This window comes from Vespula pensylvanica, chromosome 7, assembly GCF_014466175.1.
Source record: "Vespula pensylvanica isolate Volc-1 chromosome 7, ASM1446617v1, whole genome shotgun sequence".
NCBI lineage: Eukaryota > Metazoa > Arthropoda > Insecta > Hymenoptera > Vespidae > Vespula > Vespula pensylvanica.
The window spans coordinates 2983626-3007600 of NC_057691.1; the positions used below are offsets into that span (position 1 = coordinate 2983626).

Consider the following 23975-nt stretch of genomic DNA (forward strand, 5'->3'; position numbering starts at 1 on the left):
TAAGAAAAAAAATTGACCAGTCCTAAACAATTAATCAGTGTATGAATATCCTTGTTGATCTTCTCAAATTTACACAAATTTGATATAATGTATATATTTATATATTCAGGAATTTATCTTGAATTTATTAGTATCATTCAATCATCTATACAAGATTAAATAAAAAGAAGAATCAGCGGGGAAAAAGACAAGAAATAAAAATCGACATTCGAAGCGAGTTTCTTCAAATTTTATATCCCGGCCATAAAATACATAAAAAGGAGCTCGCCAAAATAGTACACCTGAACCATCCTTGACACGTAAAAGATAAGATGGTGTCACCAGGCTGTTTTCAATATCCGAAGGAAACGTTTTCCTCTCTTTTTCCTCTCTTTTTTCTCCCCTCTTTCTCTCTTTCTCCCTCCTCTCTCTCTTTCTCTTTTTCTTTTATTATAATGCTGCATTTTAAGCTTTTTCACTCGGTCGCACGATATTGCCGTTCGTGGCGCTTCGCGGTCAGTAGACTCTCGAACGAAAGGAGTCATTCATTTTACTAAATAGAATCGTACTGTACGCGACATACACATGTGCATTGTTAAACTGAGATAACCTTCGGGACGTACGTTTACCTAGACGTCCAGCAGCTCGTTGAAAAAGTCGTGTCGTCATTACCACCACTACTATCTTCTTCTTCACCACCACCATCCTCATCACCACCACTATCACAACCACCACCACAAGTATTTGTAGCGGGAGCATCAAACCCACCACCATTGGCATCGTTACCACTACCGTTGAGTTCTCCTTTGGATACGAGGTGGGTACGAAGTAACGTTTTACCGATGGTCCAGACCGTTTCATTTAATCACTATCTCTTCGTCGTGCGATCGTAGATCATCAATTGTCGCGCGTGAATCTTAAATCGTGCACATCACGTTCGTTTAGAAGAACAAGAGAGGAAAGGTATTTAAAAAGAAAGAAGAAGGGAAGAAGAGAAAGAAATTACGTTTATAATAACGGTCAAATCCGCAAAAGAACGTTCGATTCGTTTCACCATACCGACGAATCTCTAGACCCGTTTCTGTTTCTTTTTTTTTTTTTTGTTTTAACTTTTGTTCTTCTTTCTTCCAATTTATCAGAGCATTTAATTCACAATCATCATCAGTGTCCGCTTAAAGATCGATCGCGGCGGTGATTTGAACGCTTGGTCGAAAGCTTATGTTTTCTTTTCATACAGTTTGAGCCGATAAGGATAAAAGAATTCGAACGGTGTACGTAACGGTGATATCTAGGGAGAAAGGAATTACACGTCCTCTATTTTGCCGGAAATTCACGTCGAAGGAAAATCTTGGAGAGGATCGCGGAAAAGTTGTCGAAAGGAACGCGACGAACTGTTTGGTCATTGGTGATCCACGAGAGAAACTTCGTTCTTTCGCTTTCTTCTTTTTTTTTTTCTATTTATCTCTTACTCTCTCGCTCTACGACCACGACCCACCCTATTTTCACTCCGACTTCTTGTGTATTACATAAAGAGGTACATTTTACTGGCCAGTTAACGAACCCGCGATCGAGTGCGTACTTCCGTGCGCGTGTGTGTGTTTGCGCGCGTGCTCGCGCTTTCAAACCTACGCTTTTCGAAGACGACAAAAGATCGAGAAAGAACTACTAAAGAACGAAGAAATCTTATGTAAGTAAATATGCCGATTCAAAATTAAAAAAAAAAAAAAAAAAGAAATCTTAGGTCAGTACTATTATCGAAAATAAAAACGTTATTTTTTAATTTCTTTTTTTTTTTTTGAAAACCTGTTCAAATATCGATACCGTTTTAACTCCATTTCTTTTCATCGATCAGTATTGTCAAGATCGCGTCAAGTGATACGAGTCAATTACTCATCGCTCGGACGTGTTTATACGGCAATGCTTTTCGAGATATATGAGAAGCCTTAGAAATATCATTGGTAGATAATTCTTTATATTTTTAAAGTTGATTTACGTGCCTAATTCTCCCTTATTTTAGAGACGAATTAAAAAAAAAAAGGATAGTTTGATGAAATAGATCGTACGCGTAATAAGGAAAACAAAACGAAGAAATCTCTTCTCCCGTTAAGAATAAAAATGCTACAGAATACCGAGCGTTGTAAGCATGATCGAGAGTACTTACGAAACGTATCTGCTTTCTAAAAAAAGAATATCTTGAGCTGTACCTTGTACATATCTGCTCTTAGATATATTTACTTATAAAATATCGTTAGAATATAATTTGTTAGAAGTAGTGATAGTTTCGAACACAGCAATAGTTAAAAATTTGCTATAAAATTGCCTTTTCGCAATACAACAAAGTACGAAAAGGTGTTCTGAAGTGCCACGTGGATAAGCTTCAATGAACACGATGAATCGTGTATACGTATTTCATTCTCATAGTATGTATAATGTTTCGTAAATGCATTTTCACGGTAAACTAGTAGTTCGGTTGAAATGACAGTCATTTCTAAGATCTCGATCAACGTAGATTTTGTTAAGATCTCTCTCTTTCTCTTTCTTTCTTTTTGTTTTTCTTTCCATAATTATGACAAGAATTTAAATTATTTCAAGTTTGACGTTATGAAATTCATATTTTATTTAATATATTGCTCTGTGTTTTTATTTTCAATTGTTTATTTACATAACGTGTGGAGTTCGTATTCTCTTTGACACAACGTAATATAACGATTACGATCGCTTCATTAAACGAGAGAGTTCTTTACGATTACACAGCTGTTTATATGTTACATCATGAAAAAATACCGTTGTAACTTACATCGAGATTGTTACTTTCTTATGAAGAGAAGATTGCGTTTATTACCCTCGGTGTTTATTAATGCTATAATTGTGATTATTATCACCGGCGGCCAGTTATATCCTACAATCATCTAATTGTAAATGCTCACTACCGTAGACTAATCGCACATTTGTAACTTTTTAAACATACTATCAATGAACAAAGGTAGATAGATTCATATCTCGCCAAAAAAAGGAAAATGACTTCTTAAAAAGAAAGAAAAATATTTAATTTCGAAAGAAAAAAATGACATGTTATTTCTAGACAATGATTTCTACAGTAAATAAATAGAGGTAGCGAATATCTTTATGATATTCCTTGTTTTAACTGATTTCACTTCCTTTTGAAATGTTGAAAGATCGTGAAAGCTTGATCTAGTTTAGGCACTCAATGTAATAGCAGACGGAAGTATGTGCATTTCATACATGTTTCTATTCCTAGTATCATAGCTAAATGGAAAGTCAATGATTATCGATTCTTCTCAGTTATTTTTCTATTTTGCATATAACTTGTTTAAATTTAATTATTTTTCGAGTTTGTTACTTTACTTAAAACTTTAACAACGATTTATGTCACGGAAAAAGAAGAAATTTCTTTCGTTTTTATCTTATACTTCGAAAAACTTATCTTTAATGTGCAAATATGTACATACTCCATTACAGATAATTAGTGAGTCTCACACAAAGGATTTTTGAAAGAAAAATACAAATTCGACGAGCAAATACCGTTAAAATTCTTCTCTTTTAAAAAGGTTTAGACTCTTCAGATTCATAACGTAGACTATTCGTATGCGTCCTCATAAAAATAGTCGAGTTTAAACCATAGATAAAAAAAGATTGAAAAAGTGAATTTTTAAACTTGGACTTCTCATAACCGATTATTAAAAATCTTTGAAGATCGCAAAATAATTATCAAATCATGAACTAAGGATCATAATTTAGTGTTACGTATATTATTCTTTACGTCGTTTCATGTAAATAATACGATATATAATTATAAATATCTGAATACCACGAGAGTTTAACGTAACTAATCAAAAAAAAAAAAAAAAAAGATAATAAAAAAAGAAAAAAAAAGAAAAAAAAAATAAAACAGGAAAAATCATTTCCTGGTATTTCTCAGATGAGTACAAAAAAGAACACGTTGGATTTCGAAATCGGAATTAAAAATATTATTAAAATCATGCTTGAGAAACCTCTAATGAAAATATTATCAGTAAGAAAATATTTCAAGATACTCACTCTTGAGCGATATTCAATAATCTTTTCCCTATCTTTGTTTTTAAGTCGGAACACGTATTAAATTTTGACGAGTTTAAATGATTCATCTGTTTATTACTTATTATTACTTGGGATTTTACATAGTTTTTTTTATTATATTTTTTGTTATAATTAGTATATATATTATACGTGTGTGTGTGTGTATATAATATAATATATATATATATATATATATATATATATATATATATATTAATAAACGTATATATATAAAATCATCGTTTACACATTTGCATGTATGTCATTGTTCTTTTAATGATAAGGTATGCGATAATTGTTATTTATTGAAAGACGCATTATATTAATACGTGAATTATATATTTATCTATAATAAAGCGATGTATCATTTACGATGACAAACATTGGTAGAAACAATATTTTTATTGTGTAACATTACTTTTATTGTTATCGAAGATCAAATGGTCATTTCGAATTGCAAAAAAATTGGCGTTTTACTTCATGGACACGATTATAAATATTTTTGCAAAAAAATTGGCGTTTTACTTCATGGACACGATTATAAATATTTTTGTAAGCAATAAATTTTTTTTGTCAATAGTATGTTAATATTTATTGCCAGATCGTCTGACTGAAGAAACGATTTATTTAACGGGCGATTTCAGCATCAAGATTTTTACTCGGAACGTATGAATTTTAATAGATGTTGGTTAACAAAAACACAGTTCCTGTAAAATGAATTCAGGTTCCATCGTTTTTACAAGTCTTTGATAACGGTCATCCAAGAGCGTATAGAAGAATAATGACATAGGAAGTTAGATAATAATACTTGTTGTCGTGATACGTCAATTCGGTGACTATCCTCTAGATGATTTCTTGTCTCCAAAGATAGGGTAATTGTACATTGCGATTCGTGGTAAGGACAGGTCGAGTCTGAAGGTAAAAAACTTTATGTGCTTATTATATTTCATTTGCTTGGTTATTTTATTTAAATAGTAATACGTATATTTTATCTAAATAGGTATTTCATTATAAAAAAATAATAGATACGGCAAGTATTGCCAAGTAAAAGATCTTTTTTTAACCTTCATGTGTTTCTTCGTTGATGAAAAACAAGAAAAAAGAAAACATCCAAGAATTGATAGACTGAACATCCTTCGATCGACGACATTGACGTCTTATCTGACCCCTTTCACTTTCCTCTGCATTGTCTTCTCTTATAAATCTTCAAGACTATGAAAAATGGATAGAGGAAGCGGAAAGTATCCAGTTGTTTTTTCTTTTTCTTCTTCACCGGTGATTAGATTTTGTCCTTGTTAATCTAACCGCGTTGTTATATACGCATTGAACTACACGTGTATCGTTGCTTCTATCCGTTAATTGTTAGATGTCATAATACATCTACGAGCAAGCTAGAAGTTTAGTTTTTACTAACATAAGTCAATATGACACACGAAAGGGAAGCGGAATTTAAATAATTTAATCTCTACACGACAAGTCAACGCGAGATAATAGAAATACATAAGTGTATATATCTGTGTATGTAAATCAATAGAGAGAAAAATCTTTCATATTGATCTCGATAATTTTCCATCTAACTTTTTATATGATTGAATATGTAAATTATTGTTTATATTAACTCAATCATTATTGAACAAAAAAGACAATTATCACTGATATTGGCGTTTCAACGATTTTCTTCAATAATCTTTTTATTGTGAATAGATAATCGATAATTAAAAAAATTTTAAATCGTTAATTGATTAATAATAAATCATTCAATATTAAGAAGATCTCTTGCAAATTTACAATATCAATCTCTGTATACAAATATATCCTTTATTCGATTAAATAATAAAACTGTTTTAAATTTATTTTGAAAACTCGTCGTGTTATCGTTGTCATTTTATCGCATTGCCGATACTTATGTATATTGAAATTTTAACAAGGAAAAAGAGATTATTCAACAGAATTTATTTATATTGCGTAAATAATTTTGCTCGATAACAATAATCCCCGATCGAAGTTCTTAAATGAATTCGACGTAGCGAGAAAACATTAGTGTTTCTTCGTTCGTTTCATTTGAACCTATTATCTTCATTTTTACGATGGTCTAAGTGGTAGCATGAAATCTCATGTAAAATATTTTTTTTCCAATACCCGGCTATTTGCGATGAGAGTTGCATTGGCGAAATGTTGAGAATTTTTGCGGTGTTCCTTCAATTAATATATCCTGCCATTAACCAGAGCGTAATAAAAACTATTCCTAGTATGCAAGTATGCTCGAGCGATTACGCGTTCCGTAAAATAAACGCAAGATCATGCTATCAGTTCAGTAGCCATTTCTTCTTACGTTCTCGTTTCGTCTCTCCTGCGAAGTGACTTAAATGTCGAAGAGTATAACGTAAAAAAGTATTTCTGATTTCAATACTCGCTACGATTTACAAGATGAATGTGATAATCACGTTGTAAATTTATTTCTAATATATCATTGGTTTTTGCACGGTTTTTGCTGAGATGAATACTGTCAATTCTTCAATGAACTTACATTTGCGAGTCAATGTTACATATGATTAGAGATGCAATATTTTTTCTGAAATAAGAGACACTACGGGATGACCCTAGTGAGATTTGAATATTCATGGATCTTTGTAGACTGTGAAATGACGAAGCACTTTACGAAAAAACACTTAATTATTCGAACACCGATAAAAATACATGAGACAATTTATTCCATTCGTTTGAAATATATTTATTCTTAAGATAAAAAGATCGACGTTTATACGTCGAATTTATTACTCTTTATCTTATAAACATTCACCTTTTCAACTCGATCTATTATTTTTAGATGTTTTATCACCTCTTTTTCTCTCGACTACGATAGATCTGTAAAAAATTGTTGTGAATAGAACGATGATGAGTAATCGAAAATAAAGTAAATCCGTGTGGCTTCATTTCTCTTCGAAATTGGTAGTAGAAAATAGTAGTAGGCATATGATCGTTCAAGCTTTTTGTTTTTCCTATCAATTGCTTCACATCGCTCTGCTCGGTTCGCTCCTAGATATGTAATAATCCGAACGTAAAGAACCGTTGCGATATGCCAACTTTCGCCGTGGCGTACGTTTACATTGCATATTGTACATATTGCGGTCTCGTAAGCCAATTCCGGATAACCAGTTTCTTCGTGCACGTGTGATCTTCTTTTTTCATTCCTTCCTTCTTTCTATCTTAAATTTATCTTTCGTGTTTTAGGTAAATTTGTGTCGGAGTCAAGGACAAGCAATTGTTTTACTAAGCAAAAATAAAAAGTACAAGAAAAAGAAGAAGGAAAAGAAGAAATAGAAGAAGAAGAAGAAGAAGAAGAAGAAGAAAAAGAAAAAGAAGGAGAAGAAGAAGAAGAAGAAAGGAAAGACGGCCGAGAGTGAAAGTTATTTTATCACTCGTTAAAAATTTCAATTCGCGGTCAGATCTATGATCTAATGTCGTTTGCCAACGTCCTTTAGACTCGTCCCTTCTTTTTCTCCTTTTCCTCTTGGAGAGGCGCGTGAAAGCGTAGAGGTCATCGTTACCTCTCCTTGATCTCTCGCGAGATTCTAAGTTACTGGAACGACATAGTTCGGTCAATCAGAAAGAAAGCAAACAGAAAAGAGTGGTACGAGTCTAATTCTAAGACAATTTTCGATTCATCGTCGATCCAAATAACGTGATATTATGAGTTTTTACATCTGTCAGACAAACAATATCCAGAAGTATTCCCTAACACGATGTTGGGAGAAGTAACATGACGACGTGCTTTCTAAACGTAACACATCGTGGATTAGCTGTAACGCGATTTCTACGTATTGTCCAATAAACAGAGCACAAAGCATCCTGTCGTATATCCATTACGTGCATCTACGTGTGAACTATCGACAAATCGTATTGGCTTACGCTCGCAGAGTCTTCTTTTTCTTTTTTTCTTCGTTCATCGACTCTTCGACGAGTTCTTTTATTCATTCTTTTCTGGAAGGACCGGTTAAGCAAGATTTGAATTAAGGATGAGGTTTATAACGTCGTTGTTTGGAGATGGTTCGCCTAAGACTATGGGAAGGCAATACATGAAGGTTGGAAGAAATGCACTTCTTGGTATAAAATCTAATCAAAAGGATGGCATCTGTTCAGAAAAAGTACCAACACCATTGTCTATGCTCATTTCAAGAGGGGGCAAGTTAAAACACAGTGAGTACTAATATTAGCTTCACTTTTTCTTTCCTTTGTACATACTTCTATTCTTATATATTTGTTCGTACTATGTGGTTTACTTTTAATAATAAAAACTGCATTATTACCTTTAGTCACGGTACAACATATAAACACTATTCCGAAATACCAAATTATCGGAGATTAAGATCGGGTTTACGCAGGTACATTTTAACGGCAGTCTGCGTGCTAAACGACCCGATTCTATCCAGTAATAGAATTAGACGTAATCACCGTTGCGGATTATGTTTGCCAATCTGCTATTACAACTGGCCGAGCGAAAATGTTCATTAATTCTAATGAGAATAGGGAACATCAACAGAAATGATTATACGATTAGAATTAAAAAAATTTTGTTTTATGCCTAAGTATCAATTAATTATCGTATTTGTATAAGAAAATTTTAAGAGGTTGAAACTGGTTTTGTCGTACGAATAACTCTTCGATTTCTCTCCTTCTTTCTTTCTCCTTAATTGTTTTCGCGAAGTACACGTTTCCAAGCTATCACGAGTCACGGCAAGATTCTTCAGGGCAAGACTCCTTTTACTCCTAACGGGAGAGTTCGAAACGATAGACGTTAAGTATGTTGCCGATAGCAAAGCGTAATCCTACTGTTGCGTTATGGAGAACACAGTGGGGCAACTTGTCCTCTATCACCTGTTCCACTGGCCTACTGCACCCCGGCCTACTCTCTCTCTCTTTCTTTCTCTCTCGAATCGTTATTTCTACTTAATGTCGTATCATTTATATCGTCTAACGTGACCCGATTTCATAGAATTCTTTTAGGAGATATCAAGAACCGGATTCTAATTTCTTCAAGTACAGGGTGAATCTCGAATCTAGGTCGAACACATGTTCGTATTTATATTATTAAACAGAGAAATGAGAGTGACTGAAAGGATAATCGTTTCGTTAGAATTTCGCTTCTCTCGAAATGAATAGAACGACCGCGGTTTATATGTCGAAAGTTTATTTTTCTAAAGAAAATATCTATGCATATGACATTCATTTGAATGTTGCGTGCATCTCGAGAAAAATGCTATAGATATGTACGTACATACATACGGTCCTACTTACGGTTCATGGTAACATATAAGAGGACACGAAAGGATATTAAAAAGTTCCCAATAATTATCATTCGTTAGAGTATGTATTTATTGCGAATAAGAGAAGTCTAGCTGAAATCAAGAATGACTATTATCATTCATAAAATCAACTAACATTTATTCGGCTTATGTAATATTATCCTTTGATCCGTTAAACTATCAACTATGTGCGATGTATCATAACCGCAAGCAATTGTTGGACCGTTATGACGTGTCTAAACGAAGCGTAACGATTGTTGAGCATCCGATGCATGTTCGTAGTTGACACAATACCGGTAGTCCGGGAAGTTAGGGCAGCTTTAACGTAAGTAAACATCGTAAAAGTTGTAACCACGCCATTCGATAACTCTACGTTCGACGACATATTGACGATGGCAAAGTTAGTCCGCTGTATCTACCAGATTTGCCGCAATCGTCGACTTTCTAATATGATAGTTACTTGCACCGGCAGCATACATACGTTCCTTCGTTAGAATGTATTCTTATAAGAAGCACGTGTATTGTAGATATAGGTCATACACTTGAGAGATGCAGTTAGCTATTTCAATTACAGGGTAGGCGTGAACTTATAGTTTGTAAGTGGAAACATACGGTTCGCTTTCTTCCTTTCGAAATATCATTCTTGTTACGAACTTCTTAAGAGAAAGAAAGAGAAATTGTAATCTCGATATCGTTCATCGATTTTTAAGAATTTTATCGACGATGACTCTGGTATTTTTTTTTTCCATGGAACAGTTTACATCATTAGGATCCACGTAAACATATTTCCTAATTATTAAAGAATTTCGTATTAAAAAGTGTTAAGTGGTATGCCATGAGTTATCTCATTATCATCAAACTTTCTTGCCTATTTCTCTGACGTCAACTATTCAGAGAAGTAGGCGTGTATTGTTCTTAGACGACTCTCGCAAAACATTTAATTACTTTTTTCCCAATACTTCTCTCGTCATAAATCAATAATGTAAATGCTTCCGTATTTCATATTCACAAAAACTGTTTTCTTCAATTTCTTCTTTTCTTTTTTTTCTTTTAATCTTAACATATATATACAAGCAATTGATATTCACGTATTGTATGTATTTATTCAAATTCATTAAATTATCACAAAAATCCACTTGTTTTTTTATCGAATATTTAAATTCTTCCGCACGGAATATAAATATCATCAATTTGAATGGGCGAGATGGTTATTTCCAAAAAAAAAAAAGAAAAAGAAACAAAAAAAACATATGAGCTAATAATTGTCATACGTTCACACAAAAAAGATAAAGAATTGTTTTTCTATCGACAACTTTTTTGTTCTACAATTACTTCCCGTTGAACTTTTCTACTTTACACTTCCCAGTTCATGTTTCTTATTTGTATTTCACTGTTCAACCTTCACCGTGCAAGTTGCTTTCTCATTCAATACTCCAGTTCTACTATAGTGTAATTTCTATTCTCTATGTAAATAATTATGAATGAAGTCGCTTTGCCGCAATTTTTGTCAACCGTTCTTTTTAAAATTTGATATTTTTATAACTTATCTATTTCTTACTCAACAATTAACCCTGTAAATATATACAAATATATTGGAAGGATTTTAATTACAACCATGTAATTTAACTTTCGAATCTTAATTGTTCCGCATACAGTCGACTTATGTTAATAGTTCTTATCAATCTTTTGATAATAATTACACTCGGTTTCTCTTTTTCTCCTTTTTTTTTTTCATTAAAACAAAACGAAACAAGAACTTTGCTTGTAACTTATCTGATCGAAAGGATATTTCTTGCAATTATGCTTATTCTTCGTGTCGAATGTCAAACGAGGACGTAATGACGGTAGTAGAAGTAAAAAAAAAAGAAGACGTAGAAGAAGATTCTTTAGAAAAAATGTTGCGGAACCGTCGACGATTTGTCACGTTTCTCGACGCTTGAACGATTTCGTACGGTATATCGTATTTAAGATTAAGTTCGAAAGATGGATAAGATAAATGAAAATAAGAAGAAATTTCAAAAGTTTTCTTTAAAATGCAGCAATTCTTTTTCTTTTTTCTTTTATTTTTACCGTTACAAAATCCTTCGAAACGGTTCGAAAGATTTTTCTTGAGAATTGCAAAACTTACTGACAAGAAATTATTATTCATAAACATATGACCTACGTGATGTTTCCATGAATAACACAGAAGAGAAGTCTTCTTCTTCTTTAGACAGATACAGGCAATCCGACTGGTCATTCGTCAGACATTTTTTGAGATCACTTTCACTGTCTCAGCATTTTCAGCGTCCGTTTATAGTAGCTGTAAAACTCTCACGTTCGAACGTAACGCATATTCTGACGAACTCGACCCTGTCTCGAACCGAAACGTCCTCGTCTCTTGTTACGTGTCATTAGTCTTGGTTAGGCAATCTTAGTTGTTGAGTTAATAACCGATCGAAATGTTTGAAGTTTAGACGAAGTAACAACGATCTCGAGTTTGAATTTTTATAAATAATTTACGATGATTTTTAAGTCAGTTAATTTTGCTAAGTAAAAAAAGATTGACTAGCTTTAGCATTTCGTAAAGCGAATAAGGTAATAGTAGGTAGTACCTATGCCCTATGTGGTAATTTTTCACACGTGTATGTAAGTACGAACGTACATATACGGACGTACATATAAAATGCATTTCGTAATGCAGTTTCTTTTCTTTTTATCTTCTTTTAATCAAAGGTCTATATTTCAATAAGATACACTGTTCGATTCTTTTTTTCTTTCGATTTTCGAAATTGTTAGCCGAGTCACGAGAAATCAGTTTAAATGTCTTCAACTTTTCGTATATTTTTGTGTGAAATGTGCGAAATTCTAAAATCGTTTTAGTGAAAGTTTACAACCGTACGCAACTCTACGATCGTTCGTAACATTATAGATAAGCATAATACCGACTATAAATTTTATAAACGGCTAATTCACGGTGATTATATTCGATATACTATGCTCGGGTGTCATTTTTCTTTTATCTTTTTGTTTCATGAATTTTAAGATAATATATCTTCATCGTTTATAAAGTATGTATCTACGTATTTATATTCTTACTTCCTCTGAGGGATTGATGCTACCGTGATAACATGGTTTTTTTTTATCGTATTAACATATTGTTTTTTCGATTTGCAAATAGAATATTCAAGGTGCGAAGAAAATACGTCATGGATTTTTATGGTTTGATACGATGACGGATTAGTCTAATAGTAAAATTAGATAATAATCAGAAATTTGTAGAATTAATTATACGATATTAATATTCGACCGACTGGATCAAATTTATTAGATATTTGTTCAAGAATATTTAAATATTTGATACGTCGCAACAACTAGCTTAAGTAGGGATTGAAATTAATCGAGAAAACGCAGAGATTTAACGTCACTCAAAAATAAGTTACAGAGTTCGATACTTTCAACTTTGAGTCTTGTTAAACTGGTTTTCATTTACTAGATTAAGTTTCATATAGGCATATAAATAAGCTTCTCGCTTTTTCAAGTAAAATCATGCATGAGTAAATACTTCGTATTATGGTTCGACGGATTCTTGTATCTACAGATTGATAACGTTTACTGGCGAGAAAGTTGTGCAATACTGTTCCAGATTATTATACCGTGATCCATTCTCGATCTTGTAATAAAAAAAGAGAGGGAAAAGTATTGGTAAAGGAACAGGGCCAAGTGTGCTTCGTCGATTAAATTAAAACGCAGTTAAACCTTTCACATATTTCTGTAACGAGTATCATTTAATCGATTGTTACACTGACGCTAAGAAAAATTTTAGAAAGTAACCTTCCTTCTATAAATTAATGACAAAAAATTTATATATATTACGGTGTTTACATTCATTAAGTATGATTAGTAAATTTACTTTTCCATGTAGTAGTTATAATTTTTTCTTTTGCAATTTAATGCTATACCTGTGACAATATAATGCAGATATTTAAATGACAACCTTGTATCTCATTGAGTGACCCTAGTAGTTAAATTTTTTTTGCTTGTCTTTTCCGATAATAAAAAAAGCTATAAAGACGTATTTCTTGTCCTTGTGTCTGGTTTCGAAGAAAGAAAGGAATCAGAAGAAACTGGTTATTGGTATTTCTTTTTTCTTTTCAATATTTGTAAATGCTTCAGGGATGATTTTTGAAGACATTGCCCTTCAGAAGATAATAGAGTCACGATCGAAGGTCAGTTACTGTTTATAAGTTATTCGAATTGTGATAAATTAGTTTTTTCTTCATATACGTTCTTTTTATTTTCTTATATTTTTCTCTAGTAATATTCATGTTGTTGTTGCATTTGATGAAGTCGAACAATAAACTATTGTTGATTTAATCGGATTAAATCGATTGTTGAATTTTTACATCATCTGTAGTTATTGAATGGACTCGTTTTTGTTAAATAGATTTCTTTTCTAAATGAATAACGTCGTTAATAAAAAACAAAACAGAAAAGAAAGAAAATTGTGGTCATTTCGATTGACTAAAAAAAGTACGACTGACCTTAATGATGAGATACGTTCTGGCGCGAATGAAAAGAATCCTACGTAAGACAAACGAGTAATACGATAGATCATATTCTGTCGCGAAAAACAAAATTAACAATATCTTACGCACTACACAATCTAAATCAATCAAAAGTTTCGTATATTTCAAACTGACATTACGATTTTTGTCATCGCTATAAAGACAATAATAATAATAAATCTTTAATGTCTCCCCATAATGTTGACACTAAATTATCTGATGGCGAGTTTAATTTAAATTGTCGTCGCTTCGATTAAAGATGAAGTAGCATAAATTTTTTATTGGAATTATATACGACTATGTAAAAAAGATATAGTGAAGATTAAGAGGAAGATACAAGGATATCTTCTATTTTCTATTAGCATAAGTTTCTTATCTGGAGGAAAATAATCAGCAAAAAATTCATATCAATAAATGGAATAATAATAATACAACAAGAAGGGTTTTTATAAAATTGCATTTGTTTTTTCTATTCAATGTCATTGAAAGACCAAATAAGTTGCCATCTTACGAGTATAACTCGAGATGTCAAATATCATTAGAAAAAATTTTGTAAATCATTGAAATTCGTTTATCTTCTGGGAAGGGGACGTGATTAAGAAACCGAACTTTAAAATAGCTGGTGTCTCACTTTTCATGGAAGGAGAGATCGCTTCATTATATAATGCACTATGTAATTTATACCATTCAGTGATTAACAAATACCATCAACCGAACCTTTTTTGGTAAGAAGTTGGAATACTTTCTCTGCGATGTTCACAATTCGATCTACACTATAATGCAAAAATTACACTCGCGATGATGGATGTGTCATATTTTCTTATTTATGGATCAATTTATTTTTTCGGAATTGAAATCGTCCTTGCTCTATTTTATTTGTCTGTTCTGATTATAAATAAAGAAGTAAGATCAATGTCGAAAAGCAGTAAAAATTGTTAATGACCGCTTTCAGACTGGTAACTTGATCTTAATTGATAAACCTATGTATATATATGTATATATATATATACATACACATGTAGAACGAAGGACGAATTGATACATACATGAAGTTCATTGAATTGTGCCGCAGGCTGTATCCTTGATTTCGGAACGAAACTTTTAACTCGCTCGTAAAGACGAACCATCAGCAGTTTTTTTGTCAGATTGTAGGACCCAAGACAGAGGAATCTCAAGGTTGTTTGGTATTCTCCGTTAGGTATTCATGTTAATCATTGAAAGATCATTTCGTTTTATTTTGTTTATAAAAAACACGGTTGAAGTGATGTTTATAAAAAAAACTTCCATCCGTCCATTATTTTATCTTTTATCTTCTCGAAAAATATAAAGATTGTTTTGAATCGATGCTAAAGTTAGAGATGTTAAAGTAATTCTTACGTTTTTTTCCGAACATATTTAAGAGGCAATTTATTTTTCAATAACATTTCAAGTTTATCGTAAAATTTGTGAGGAATCGAATGAATCCTAATTTAATAATGAAGTATTAGTTAAATGACCTGACTATTGAACATGACTCAAGATCAATTATTCGGTCTTACATGTTCGGAATGCAGTAAACAAGGATTGGTTATCAAATACAGCTAATGGATATTTCCGTGATTGTGCAAGTTTCATATTTATTAGAGGGCTTACACGATGACATAATGCCAGGGTCGCTCGTTACTTCGTTGACAGATGTCCGAGGTCTATAACTTTCTTTTCATCCTCGACGTATTCCGTATTCGTCTACGTGTCTGTATTCGTATTTGATTTCGTTTACGTATTGTTATCATAGATTACTGAAAAAGATACGCACTTTCTTATGTGTTTTAATGTTAGTTAAGTCACACACCTATTTGTAGAAATCTACACATATGGCTTTCAGGAAATGCAGGTTTAATTGACCTATCGGGTAATATTGCCTATTGCGAAATGCGGAATTTCAGAGTGCGACTAGCACCTTACATGGTAATTGTTTGTTCGTTTAAAAGACGCAGCAAATTTCACTGTTAATTAAAATGATGTATCTATATTTTCACGAATTATTTTTATTTCGTATAATTTAATGTCTTTTTTATCTTTTCGACTGCAAAACGATCAATTTTTATTTGGATTAATGTACGTGAATCATTTCGTTTTTACAACGTAGCATATCGGTTACGATGTTTAAAATCAAATTAAATTAATATGTGCAATTTCTGTTTGTGAAATTTCATTTCTTTCGCGACTACTTCTTATTCCTTTGGCTAATTTTTGAAAGTAATTGAGAATCGTTATATAAACAAAAAAATAACTTTTACTTAAGAACCTAGATCACTGTATCCTTTGAATGACCTTACATTTTCGACACATTTGCATGCGAGGATATTCCTAATTTGTTCGAAGAAAAAAGTACCAACGAAATATAGTATAGATGAATTATTTTTGATTTAATATAGATTTATACTTCACGAACAGTATATGTGCTATAATATAATTACGTTCATAAATATAAGAGATTTTAATCGTTCCTTATAAAAATTGTTAAAAAAATCACTTAATATTGCATAATTATATAAATTTTTATTCTACTAAGAATTAATAATTTCTCATTAGCATGAATGATTGCAAAATTATATAAGGTTAGTTCATAAATGTTACGAAGTTGTTAAAAAAAGTTATCACGCTCTCCTTAGATTAGAGTGCTAGATGATATGGATAGTACACATAAATTATTTCCTCAGGCAATTTCTTATATAATTTTTTTTTTTTTACATAATAATATATTAAAAATGTAATACCACTTGAGGTTAAAAGACTTTTAAATTTCAAATAAATTTTTTTAACAAGCACAATAAACACGTCTGTTTTAAGCCTTCCTTAGCATTTAAATTCTTTTTTCTACTATTTTTTATTTCCGTTTCTTTGTTGTCTTTTCAGGTAGAATAGCAGCAATTTGTTTTGGCCTGCTTGCTCTTATCATTGGTATCGTTCTTAGCAGTATACCATGGGTAGATTACGTTATTTTGAAGGTAAGTTATTTATATTATAATTTTATGCAATTGTATCCGTCCATTAAGACTATGATAAATGACCATTTTTATTAATATAACGGAATAATATAATTTTTCATCATTAGGCATTTCGTAATTATTATTTTATTAGCCTTGATATAGACGTTTTATTTTAAATAGATTATTATCTTTTTTTTTGTTCATAAATATGCTCGTTAATATCAAGGAACGAATGCAAGTGGTGTTTCAATGTTTCAATAATAATCTAGTTCCGTCCGACCTTTCTATAACTCATTAATAGATATATAACGAGTAGTTCTCGTGCTTAACAAATATACAGTGTTAAAGTACATGCAAGTGTAATTGTCCACACTCTAATAACACTTTTGCTATCGCCATTTGTGAAATATTTTTATACTTCGATAAACGTTTTGAAATTTCTCGCTTAATTACAGGAATATTTGAGTTGTCATTTTAATATAATCTTTTTTGCAGCAATTACGTTTATGGAATGGCTCGCTCTCTTTTCAATATTGGCAGAAACCTGGAGTTGTTCGATTGACCAAAGTCTATATATTCAATATGACCAATACCGAAGGCTTTTTACAATTCAACGAAAAGCCGAAACTACAAGAAATCGGTCCTTTCGTTTATAGGTGAATATTTTAAAGGCAAACAAATTTCTATAAAATGAAGAAAATTGATTTTAAATTCGTTTGTAATTTACAGGGAAGATATGGAAAAAGTCAACATAGTTTTCCATAATAACGGTACTGTGACCTACCAACACAAGAAAATTCTAAATTTCGTTCCTGAAATGTCCAGAGATAGAGATCTCAAAGTAATGGTTCCTAATATTCCGCTGCTTGTAAGTTAGAAGTATGATCAGGTTTGATCATTTTTCATAAATTTCTTATAAAACATGATTCATGATCATTGGATGGATGATAAGTTATTATATTACGGGAAAGCAATTATCATGATACGGTACTTCATCACAAGAAATCATTACAATTTGATCGTTATGAAATTTAATCGAAATAAATTATATGATTTTTCTTCTTTTTTTTCCTTTATATAAGTTTTCTTTTTCATCCATTCATCATCTATGGATTTCGTATATTTTTACAAAGATTATCATTTGTGGTTATACCTGCGGTTTCTCTAAAATCGATTTCAACAGAAACTTTAAGAACATTTTTATGTGAAGTTACGTTAAATTTCAGACACTTTCGACACAAAGCAAGAGCCTACCTCGATTTATAACGATTGGTTTATCGATGTTCCTAAGTGGAATGAAAATGAAACCATTTATTCCTTTAACTGTTCAGGAACTTGTATTTGGTTACGAAGATTCACTCGTTAGTATAGCACATCGATTTTTTCCTGTAAGTCGACGTCCTATGAGTAAAATGGGACTTCTAAATGGCGTAAGTTATTATACAACCTTTATTTTTATATCATTTTCATAGGAACGATGTATACGAAACTATTTTTATTTAAATTAATATTTTTTATTGTAGAGAAACGGTACGTTAAGTGAGGTATCGACGATATATACGGGACACACAGATATGAAAGTATTTGGTCTTATAAATCGATTAAATGGATTGGATCATCTACCTTATTGGCCAGAAGCACCGTGCAATTCTATCACAGCTTCTGAAGGTAAATTTGTTATGGCGGCTATAAATATAATTTTTGTTGATCTATTTCAAATATGTTTGTCCCGTCTATTTGAATTGCAAAAGATTAAGCTGACATATCCGAGATTAAAAAATAAATAAAAATAAAAAGAGATAACGTTGATAAGCTTATTACTGAAAGTATATTTATATTTGAAGGTTCGTTTTTTCCTCCGCGAGATAAAACTGGATCAGACATTGTTCATGTTTGGGACAAGGATCTCTGTCGTGTCTTGCCATTACAATATCGTGGACCAGTAAAAAATAGTTGCATAAAAGCAGATTTATATACGCCACCGGAAATGGTTTTTGGAAAGCCTGATGATAATAATCCAGAAAATAAATGCTTCTGCATGGATGATCCTTCTACTTGTCCAAAAAAAGGATTGCAAAATATCAGTCCTTGCCAATACAGTAAGTTAATTTTATGGAATGATCGATCGTTACGTCTTATCCTCTTTTTAATTTGAAAGATAAAAATGTGTTTTTTTGCAGCTGCACCGGTCTACTTATCTTTTCCACATTTCTATCAAGCTGATGCAGAACTTTTAGACGCGGTCGTAGGATTAAAACCAGTTCCGGAATTACACGAAACTTATTTTAAAATACAACCGGTAAATATATGCTAAGTAAAAAAGAGAAATTTTTCTTTTTTCTTTTTTTTTTTTTCTCTTACTTTTTTTTCTTCTTCTTTACGAAAGAATTTTTATGGGAAGAAAATACGATGAAGAATGTTTGAAAATACGTTCGAGCCATTCTTATTATCATATTAAATTTTCTTTTCAGAAACTCGGTGTACCTATAGAAGGAAAAGTTAGAGTACAGATAAATCTAAAGGTAGAACGTCAGCCGAATATCGGCGTGGTGGCGAACTTTCCTGATATAGTGTTTCCGATAATGTGGCTCGAAGAAGGTATCGAAGAATTGACGCCATCGATCAGAAGATGGGTTTACTTGGCGACAACTTTCGCGGACGTTGCAGTACCTTGTGTCAGTTACGGGTTGATTCTAGTCGGTTTGATAACTATAATCGTGGTCTTCGTCAAGGCTCACAATAACGTCGTGTTTACGCACGAGGCGATAGAGTTAGGAAAGAGGACTATTAGAAGAGGATCGTCCTTCTTAGTAAATCAACAGCATCGATTACTCGTCAACAAGGACTCCAATTATATTTTATTGAGTAACGATATCGAAGAGATATCTACCGATGTAGTTGTATGATCGAAACTTTTAGATAAAAAAGCGAAACTATACGAAACGAAACGAAACGAAACGAAACGAAACGAAACGAAACGAAACGAAAGGGAACGAAACGGAACGATATGAAAGAAGAAAATAATAATACCAATGACATTAATATTAGACTATAAGACATTATTCCATAAGACGAAACTACCATACGTTCGATATGTTACACCAAAGTTTCGTAAAGATTTGTCGTCGAGCTAATAAAACGAACGATTAAGTGTGCTATAAATGAGACAACACGCAACGCGTTCATTACTTTCGTGGTTCAACAACGGTTTAAAAGTACAGGTCGTGATAAACGTCCCGAGAAGATCGTTTCATTTTTGTCATGTCTGTGATTCCGTCCCTTTATTTATAATCCTCAAAATACAAACTAACGCGATTTAGGCCGTATCGAATTGGTCGACGATCGAAACAAACGTCTTCAACTTGTCTTCCCTCTTATTCCATAATTAAATTATGTTTCTCTTCGTTGACCAGTTGAGATGCTCTCGGTTAAAATCTAGTGCAATATTAACATCATATATTTTAATATGTTTTCTATCAATGATTACCAAATTCTATTGTTAAACGAATATACATATGTATATTTATGTCTTCTGTTAAAAGATCTAACAATCACTGAAATATTTCAAAATATATACAGTTTTTAGATTAGCTACGCTGATCTAACTTATAGGGATTAAAAAAAGGTTCTAATAGCATTAAAAAATAAAATAATATTTCTATTAACATCATCGTATAATTTTTATAACGATGATATTTTTGCATTCTTTTTTTTACTTCGATAATGTAATAATTAATTGTTAAAAAGGGTGGTGTTTTGTGAGAATTAATTGCATCCGTAAACATTCGAATAATCGAATAATATTTTATAATTTTGTAATTCGTATTTAGGAAGTGAACATTGCTCATTAAATAAATGTGGTATTTTGCTGTTATATTAGAATAATAATTCACAGTTTTTCATTTATTTAGTGTACGACTTCTTATTAGTTTTGATTTTATCAGTTACTATTTAGATTAACTAAACCGAATTAATTAAATAAACTTGAAAATTGGTACTTCGATTTTATTCTGAATTCTCGTTGAGTACTGTAAAATTCGAAATAAATTGTATTAATCGATGAATTAGATTATAAATACATTTTTTTTTCGAAAATAAATAAAAACAGTTTACTCTGAATTTTAGCAAATTAAGAATTTATTTATTAATTTCTTTATTTTACTATCAGTTAGTAATCAAGAAATCTACTTTACAACTTATTATAAAATTCAGAATATATATTTTATATTTTATAAAATATATACTATTTCAATATTTTGTAGAACAAAAGCCTATTGTTATTGACATGAAAACATAACTTCTATTACCGACACGTCGGTAAAGTGTAAATCTAGTATTATCAATATTCAGTTAAATATGGGGTTCATTATATAGACCATCTATAATGTACGAGTCGGAAACTCAGCGATTGACTATTACCGATTAGTCGATAGAAGAGAAATTATTTTTAACATTGCTCCCTCTATTATAGCGCTATATTACCACGGATAATATTTCATTTCGTTGATAAAACAGATATCTGTTGCACCAAAAAATTCTATAGATAATGGAAATTTTCAAAATGTTTTACTTAAAAACTATATTAATTACTATTATAACCACTTTCTTTGTTTAACATTAGGTTATTTAAATATTAATATATTTATAAATAAATTGTTTAAATATTAGAAAATTATCTTCAATGTCTCGCATAAAAATTTACATTGGTATCTGTTCAATGCAATTAATTTTAAATAAATAATACATCAAGATCTATTCATTTAATAGAGAAATAAAAAAGAACTGTTACAACCTATTGAATTGTAATTAGTTACAATCAATCAACCAAGTCGATTTTATACACAATTTGAATCGGGTATTTAGCATATAAATACATTATATACTCGTCTAAGATGATATAAAATAAGATTAATAAGCCGTAAATGATTAAATCGAATAAAATAATATATTATATATAATGTAAGTAAGAAATTATACGAACCAAAATTGAAGAAGCAGGAACCAGTCTGAACACGTCTGAACGGCTGCTGATACAAACAAGAACTGCGAAGAGATGAACTAGGAAGGTTGTCCTCTTGATCGTTCTTAGATTGTTTACACATGCTATTGTAGATACTGCCTAAATACTACGTACAGAGCAGCGTATACAAAAACATGTATATAAATATACATATAGTAGAATATTATCACGTACGTATGTTGTTTCTTTTGTTCCTTGCCGGAGACTCACTTCCAAGAATTATTTGGCAATTGGTGGGGGTACTTTAAAGCTATTATTTATATGCTATCTTTCGCTCTTTGTTTAGGAGCTCACTATATGTATTTAAAAACAGATTTTTAATACTAAAACATGCGCATATAATCATGAACATAAGTAAAATAAAAAATATAATATGTCATCTGAAAAGCGTTAATAAAAATAAATAAAAATAATTCAGAATAAATAAAAATAAAAAAGAAATTAAAAATTTTCAGTGCGTTTCTCTAAGAAATAATTTAAAAATTCTAGTATATTTCATCTATTTATCTACTGAAATATAATTGAAAATATAAAATTTAAGATACTTTACTACTTTAAGTTAAAATCGTAAAGAAAATATTTTGAAAACGCATTGAAATAAGCAGCCATTCGCTCGGTATTACTTGTATAATATTATCAAAAATAATACAATCAGAATAATAATAAATAGATAATTCATAATTAGATTTTAATAGATCGCAAGTAATACCGACCCAGATCCCACTGCATGGAGATTGCTGTATGTGGAGATCCACAGGCTAAAAAAACATACTAATTAATCCCGTTTAATGAATCTTCTATCGACCCGATCGTAGTCGATCGAAGATTCATCAACCACGATTTTGCCGTAACTTTCCCGTGGGAAAAAGCCTGGATTCTTTACTAATTATTTTTAAAATATCAGTAAAATTCTACAAGGCTATCGAGACATAATTACTTGACATAATTTTTACATGTAATTTGTACATTCTGAAAATATACAAAGTACATGTATTTTATAATCACTACTATATTACATTTAGAATTAACATATTATGTTATATAATATATTAATAAATCTCAAGTTGGAGATTCAAAAGTCAACTAGGATAATTAATTCACAAGTAAATACCATTTTACAACTAATGGAACTTATTCATGAATCAAACCAACATGCATTCAAGCTTTTTAAACTATCTTAATTACTAAATGGCAGATAGTTTATTGATCTGCCATTTTTTCCTTAAATTAATCTTAAAGATAACTTAATCTTAGAACTAGATCCTTAATATTATTCTTAATATAAATGTGCTAAAGCATAAAAAATGAAGCATTAGAACCCCAACATGCATCATGCATCATAATTATACTTTTATGAGTAAACATGCAATAAAATTATGAAATTTTAAAAAACCTTCTAATATAATTTACCAATTTGAGAAGGAATAAGCCACCATCTCTAGTTATAACAATTACTACTGACGAGCAAGGTGACAACGTGGTAAAAAAATAGAAAAATATCATAAGACAACGAGCCATTCTCAGAGGAACATATGATCCTCTGAAAAGATGACTCGTTGTCGATAGTTGCCCTCTTGAGCCACAATTCGTGGGGGCCTCTTCGGCATATAGCCTCTTCTTTTCTTCGAGCCTTAACAATTGCTAGAGCATTCCCTAACAATAAGTGCAATATATAAAAAGAAATTAAAAATAAAAGCTTATTATATATTTTATCGACTATCCTAGCATGTGCACGATCAATGGATCAAAAAATTCACCAATTGTACACATTTACACAGATACATTTACTCGAATGCTCAAGCAGATATTTAATCTAATCGATGAATCTATTATTAACACTTCGCATTTGAAAAATTAAAAAGTATCGAAAAAACTACAAAATCTATGACACATCTTATGGTCTCATCCTTTTATAGGACCATGTTTACTTTGTATTTTTACTATTTTTACTTTACTATATCTACATGTATAAAAAATTATATATTCTTTATAACAAACAAATCACGAAAGAGAGTGCGAAGTATTAATATACTTAATACTAAGTATCCAACACGTCCAAAAATCTTTGCTGATTCGA

General features: G+C 31.2%; 2 protein-coding genes across 5 annotated transcripts in view; one reads left to right on the plus strand and one right to left on the minus strand.

Annotated features, from left to right (window-relative positions):
* LOC122630777 (transcription initiation factor IIA subunit 1) overlaps nt 1–21959 on the minus strand; it is a 36107-nt gene extending 14148 nt beyond the window's left edge. Inside the window, exon 1 of the mRNA XM_043815661.1 lies at nt 21860–21959. The gene's annotated coding sequence lies outside the window, so the exon portion shown is untranslated. The remainder of the gene's footprint in view (nt 1–21859) is intronic.
* Nucleotides 522–20766, plus strand: LOC122630775 (scavenger receptor class B member 1). 4 transcript variants are annotated; one of them, XM_043815658.1, is made up of 11 exons: nt 803–1666; nt 7288–8253; nt 16805–16896; nt 17374–17534; nt 17608–17746; nt 18105–18308; nt 18402–18546; nt 18723–18977; nt 19059–19177; nt 19350–19806; nt 19837–20766. In XM_043815658.1, exons 2-10 carry the CDS (start codon nt 8073–8075, stop codon nt 19782–19784), a joined length of 1731 nt encoding a protein of 576 aa, XP_043671593.1. In that variant the 5' UTR covers nt 803–1666; nt 7288–8072; the 3' UTR covers nt 19785–19806; nt 19837–20766. The 4 variants fall into 4 exon arrangements, with proteins under 4 accessions (XP_043671592.1, XP_043671593.1, XP_043671591.1 ...); XM_043815656.1 differs by having other exon boundaries at nt 803–942; nt 1512–1666; nt 19350–20766; XM_043815657.1 differs by lacking the exon at nt 803–1666 and adding an exon at nt 522–796 and having other exon boundaries at nt 19350–20766.
* Nucleotides 21960–23975: the final 2016 nt, after the last annotated feature.